Source organism: Austrofundulus limnaeus, unplaced genomic scaffold (assembly GCF_001266775.1).
Source record: "Austrofundulus limnaeus strain Quisiro unplaced genomic scaffold, Austrofundulus_limnaeus-1.0 Scaffold34, whole genome shotgun sequence".
Classification (NCBI taxonomy): domain Eukaryota; kingdom Metazoa; phylum Chordata; class Actinopteri; order Cyprinodontiformes; family Rivulidae; genus Austrofundulus; species Austrofundulus limnaeus.
In genome coordinates this window covers 2,415,301-2,421,009 of record NW_013952436.1, presented here as the reverse complement: position 1 = coordinate 2,421,009, position 5,709 = coordinate 2,415,301, and the positions used below count along the sequence as shown (strand labels likewise).

Below are 5,709 nucleotides of genomic sequence, written 5' to 3'. Positions count from 1 at the left end.
ACACACACACACACACACACACACACACACACACACACACACACACACACACACACACACACAAAAGTTGAACATATAGGAAACTAAACACACAGAGGTTTCCCCCTATGGCAAAAGAGGATGAGAAGCAACTCAAAAAAAAAGGTAAGTAAAGACTCACATCCTTTCTCTGCTTCTCCAAAAGCTTGATCTTCTTTTCATACACCTCGATGTCACATGGTTTCGCTGGGTTTTTCTCAATAGATTTTCCACTCTGGGGACATACACACACAAAATTTTCCTAAATCCACAAAAAAAAACCTTCATTGTGTGAGTATACAGACAGGAAGCTTTAAAAACTGATTCTCAACTTACAACAGGTGTGTTTTGTGAAATGAGCAATAATAATAATAATAATAATAATAATAATAATAATAATAATAGGAATAAAATACCTTCTGTGGTGTGCTGACCTCCATTTTAGGTCGGACAGCAGAAGACTCCTCTTTAACCGGCTCGTCTTTGGCCTCGGGAGTCTCGGTGTCGGATGGCGCCACGGTTACCGCCACTCCTCCCGTGACCAGCTCCTTCAGTTTCTGATTCTCCTGTCTGAGGCAGGGACAAAGTGAAAACGATTACGAAGCGTTTGTGAGAAAGGTCCGTTTTTCCTGAGTTTATTGACGCTACGCGCAACATGTCCTTTGGGAAGAACCTAGAACACCCGCGAAACAAAAAGCACTGGAATCCTGGCCAATCGGAAGTGAAAGTATGGTTAACTGCCATCTTCCAAATCACTGAAGTGTAATGTTTTTAGGACTAAAAATAGTAACAGGAAGTTGATTCTTAAACCATTCAGAGACATAAATCAAGACGAGACAAGGACAGTACTTTGTCCTCTCAAATACATTTTCATAAGATGATTTCTGCTCAACAGAAGCAAAACAGAAAGATTACCTCAGCTGTTCCAAGTCTCGGTTCCTGATATGATGATCTTCTTCCATTTTCTTTCGAAGCTCATTGTTCTCCTGTCTGAGCTGCTCGCAGAGAGTCTAAAAAACCAAAAGAAGAAGAGAAAAAGCCTATAATTATAGCACTGGTCTGTAGCGTAGCATTGGGGGTTTTAAAGTTGAAATAATTGCTTTTGATAGAAAAAAATAAGTTACGTTGGTGTTAAAATGGTGTTTTTCTGACATTGTCTTCTACTTCTCACTTTCAGTCCACAAAAAACTGCAGCAAAGCTAGTTTTTAAAAGCACACGGTACATGTAAAAATACTCAAATAGCTCTAAGTTTTGATGTACATCCAGTCTCGACGGCTGGAAATTCACCGCGTCGACTTTTGCAAATAAATATTTAAATGTAAATATAAGATCAAGTCTTGTTAGGTTTCCAAAGCAGCTGGGCAGATTCCTCTTCAGATTGATGAAGCATCTGCAAGTGATGTTTACCTCCAACTGTCGATGTGTTTTTTTTTTTGTACGTGTGCAAGTCACAGTGTCCTACTTACATCGACAATGAATGTGGTGTCGCATTAAAGACGCACACAGAGTCATGGCTGCAGTGAACTGTCAGCGTGTCTCAGAAAGTCCATGCAAAACAACTTTTATAAGTCGGCAAGTACGGCCAGGAATCGCACAGATTTCTCCTTTCAAGACTCCAATTTTACAAACTTCCCTCCAACTTCTGGTCATTTCATGTATGAATACAACCATTTACTTTAAAACACACGCGTTGTACAGAAAAACATGCAAAGCAGCAAATGACACTTCTGGAAACCAGTGAATAAACAGTGGCCTGTTTTGTAGTTCTTAAATCTCACAGTTCAAATCTTAAAACAAGAAACGGTTGATTTTTGTAAAAAAAACAGATTTTAGTAAAATGGAAAAAGCCGAATACAGGTTGAACTTATTTATAAATGTCAAAGCTGAATAAATGGAACAAACGCTCTACATTTATTAAACATTTTGAAACTTAAGCTACGTTCGCCAGACGTTTCAGAACCTTAAATCAAAGTACGGCTATGTGGATCTTTTTATGATAGAGACGGGAAAACTACCTGTTTATTTAAGAGAAATCTGCTTTGTAAACTTCACTCTGGAACACATTATAGAAAAAAACAGCGTCTGAATGAATCTGTGTTTCCCACCTGTAAGAGGGAGGTCCTCTGCTCGTTCTTTTGGACCTTGGAGGAGAGGTGGTGGAACTCCACAGCCATGCGGCCGAGGTGAGCCAGGAGCTGGTTGGGGTTGGACTCCTCGGCGAATATGCTAAAGGAACTCTCGAGTCTCTTCAGCTGGCTCGCCAGCTCGTTGTTCTCCTGAGGAAGCTGTTGGGGGATCGCCCCTGCCACCAGCCCGGCCTGGAGATACCCACACGGGTTAAGAGTCAGTCATGGTCGGTAAGCAAGCTCACCCCCCACGCATTCATTTAAGCCAGTCAAATATACACAAAGCAGATGATTAAAGTAAAACCGGTTCGTCTGGTTTGATTTCGCTCCTAGGTACTCTGGATTTTTTTAAAGGATGGGTGCTTCTCCCAAAAGTAGAACGCCAAAAGCTGTCGACATATATGTGAGCCATCATATTGACATGAGGATTAAGTCAAATTTGGTCAAAATGACCTAATTTTCAAATTCTTGGCTTTAAAAGCTACATTTTGATACCTGGATCATTCTGATATCATAACTAAATCCATATATATGACTCAATTTGTCTTGTTGGTTTCAATAATACATAAATATTTGGTCTGAATCCTAATTTTACGTCATTTTCATGAGGAATTTTTGATGTTCTTTTAAAGAGGAAACCTCAAATTAAATTTGAATATTGAGATTTCCCAGCTCAAAAGAAATAAAACTTTGCTAGCTCACAGGGAAAATCTCAACATTTTAAGGTGTTTTTCCTCAAAATCAGGTTTTTTTTGTTGCTACTGCTCAAAAAAGTGCTTCAAAATTTTGTTTTATGATTATATTTCAGACAGTTCATTCAAGTAATACATTTATAAAAGGCATTTATTCATTACATTTTGACAAAATGCAATTTTTATTAACATTTTAGTCAAAACACTATATTTGCCTATTTCTCCATACACCACTTTTGGACTTAATCCTCGTTTCGATGTGATGGGTCACATATTTCTATTAAACATCATACCAAGTGTCCCATTAAGACATCGCCTGGGATGCAGTATGTGAATGAATCAGCAGAGTCATTCTGGTCAGTAACAATCCTGGAACTTCCCCTCACTGACTCAGCTGGAGCTACCAGTATTGAGTTTGTTGGTGAGTCAACACACCAGTGATGGATTCCAACTACTGAGGAAATTACTCTAAATGGGAAAGCCTGAATTTAGCCTCAATGAGCCCATCAGGATAATAATAGTTTACACAGGGCTTAAAAATCAAGATACTGTCATCTTGAAAAGGTGTGCGGAACAAACTGTATGACTCATGCAACGTTAAAAGCTCTTAACTAGTTTATTTTAGGTATTTACTTGGTACGCACAGTCAAGGCTTCTGAGTTATTTCCCTCCATATTTACTGCCTCAAATTCTGATAACATCTCCTGTAAAAACCGAAAAGTTAAAGTATCACGTTACAAATCCCTCTGTTAGCTGTCAGAGACGGCCCGTTAGAGGTTCTGCGTGTGTTTAAACTTACACTGGGCTTCTCAGGTTGAAGGGTCTTCCCTAAACAGCTCATTTGCTCCTCCTTCTCTGCAGTCGAGTGTAAACAGGGTTTGCCTGAAATAAACCACAGCGAGGTTAAAGGCTACAAAAGTACGGCTGCAAAAAAATAAGCTTTAGTCCAAATCCCACCGGGGACCTACTTTGTGTCTCGGTCTGAGCGGGTCCACCCATGCACAGGCTGGCGGCGAAGCTGGAGGACTTCAAGGCTTCGTTGTCTCTCACCAGTTCCTCCACTCGCTGCCGAAGGCGCGACGCCTCCGACTGAGACTCCTCCAGCAAGTCGCCTGTGCGTTTCAGAGAAGAAAAAAAAAAAAACGTGTCTGTCCAGCAACACGTCACTTCAATCGAGTCAAAGTTCTTTATGACATGTGCTCAAAGGGAAATAAAAGCACGCCCTTTTGTGAGTCACAAAACAAGCACTCGGTTCAGTCACACTGCAGGTATGCAGGCTTTTCAAGGTTTCCCATTAAGACTGTTCGGTTTTACTACATTTCATTACACTTGTTGCGCAACACTTTCTACTCTGCACGTGTACTTGTTGACTTTACAGTGAGCTGAGGTCAAAGTTTTTTTTATTCTAACCTACAAGTAAAGAAGGAACATCCTTAACACCCAACAGAGCTGAAGTACCAAAGAGTATATTAAGTGACTCTAAATTAACAGCTGTCAGACCAAAACAAAAGCACGCTCTCTTCTGGAACATACCTAGGCTCTTCAGTCCCTTCATCCGCTCCCGCAGCATGCTGTTCTCCTCCAGCAGCTGTCGATAGCTGCTACCCCCCACGGCCTCATCCCTGGCTTTGACCTCACTCCCACCCGGGTCATAGATGCGATACGGACCTTTCCCATCCATTGCCGTCGCTCACTTCCTACACATGGTCCTCTGAACTGTGGAGGGGGGAAACAAAGACAAGATTATTGTTGATTTAATAAAAGTTCAACCACTTAATTGAGTAAAAACAAATAATACAATATGAGGAAAAAAGTTGGGAGAATAAGGTGCTGATGGTTCGACTGATTAGTAGAGGGTAGCAAACATGCAACAAAAATCCACTGTGTGACTCTTCTTACAAACTGAAGCATCACCTGTGCAGTTTAGCCAATAAAGTCTTTCATTGCAAACTGTGTTCTCAAACATCACAGCCATTTAAAAATAAGATCAACCCCCCCCCCCCCATCCCCCCGGAAAAGCTGTGTGCCCTGACACATTTTTATCTTTCTGTCTCTGCCGAGAAAAATGTGTAGTTATCGATGAGGCTCCGCAAAACCTGATGAAATGACCCATATTTTCTGAGTGACTAAATAAGAATAAGATAACTACAACGCTCGTGACCAAAAATACACAAAAGAATTAAAAAGGAAAATGCAATAAAAAATAGTTTAAATGTTTAACACAGAGAATAAAATAAAGCACAATCCGGCTGATGATAGCTACATTGATTGGCTGAAAAAAGGCTAATATTAGTTTTCGCTGTTGTCATGCAAATTGATAGCAACATCTTGGTTAGCCGTCGGCTAGCTAGTACTGGATGACAAAGCGGGACAGGAAGCCGCAAGCGCCTCGTATTTCTGCACAAAAAACCTCTTCTGTCGGTGCTACGAGTGAGTCGAAATGAGGAGTTAAACGGCGAAACGAAAACACAAAAAAAAAAGACAAAAGAGCTTTTGTCTGACTGGGTACCTTTCAGCTCGTAGTGGCCTCTCTTCTGGCTGGCCAGACAGACATCTATTACGGAAGTAGTCTACTGAGTCTATGCCGTAACCTGGGAAATTCCACCTCGCAACGTTTGATGTAAACAGCGACGATTGACAGCCTGCTGGGCCAATCAGGATGAAGCTCTACGTAAGAGGGCGTGTTTTTATCTGGGGCCCTGACCGTGATGTAAACACAGGAGAAAAATAAAATAAAATAAAACCACATACACGTTTAATAAAGGGGCTTCCTTTCAAATACATTTTTACTGTGTTTATGATTTGCTGGCAAGTATATATAAAAATATCCCCGCATAGCAAAAATATTTTCTAAACAAATAAACTACTAAAT

At 40.6% G+C, this 5,709-nt stretch overlaps 1 protein-coding gene across 1 annotated transcript in view; it reads right to left on the bottom strand.

Annotated features, from left to right (window-relative positions):
• Positions 1 to 5,443, bottom strand: part of tnip1 (TNFAIP3 interacting protein 1) — a 12,377-nt gene extending 6,934 nt beyond the window's left edge. The window contains exons 1-8 of the mRNA XM_014006139.1: positions 5,347 to 5,443; positions 4,371 to 4,553; positions 3,806 to 3,949; positions 3,637 to 3,719; positions 2,125 to 2,337; positions 934 to 1,028; positions 435 to 588; positions 161 to 253 (exon numbers count right to left, since the gene is read on the bottom strand). Coding sequence (XP_013861593.1) covers positions 161 to 253; positions 435 to 588; positions 934 to 1,028; positions 2,125 to 2,337; positions 3,637 to 3,719; positions 3,806 to 3,949; positions 4,371 to 4,518 — 930 coding nt within the window. The 5' untranslated portion in view covers positions 4,519 to 4,553; positions 5,347 to 5,443. The remainder of the gene's footprint in view (positions 1 to 160; positions 254 to 434; positions 589 to 933; positions 1,029 to 2,124; positions 2,338 to 3,636; positions 3,720 to 3,805; positions 3,950 to 4,370; positions 4,554 to 5,346) is intronic.
• Between the last annotated feature and the right edge of the window lie 266 nt (positions 5,444 to 5,709).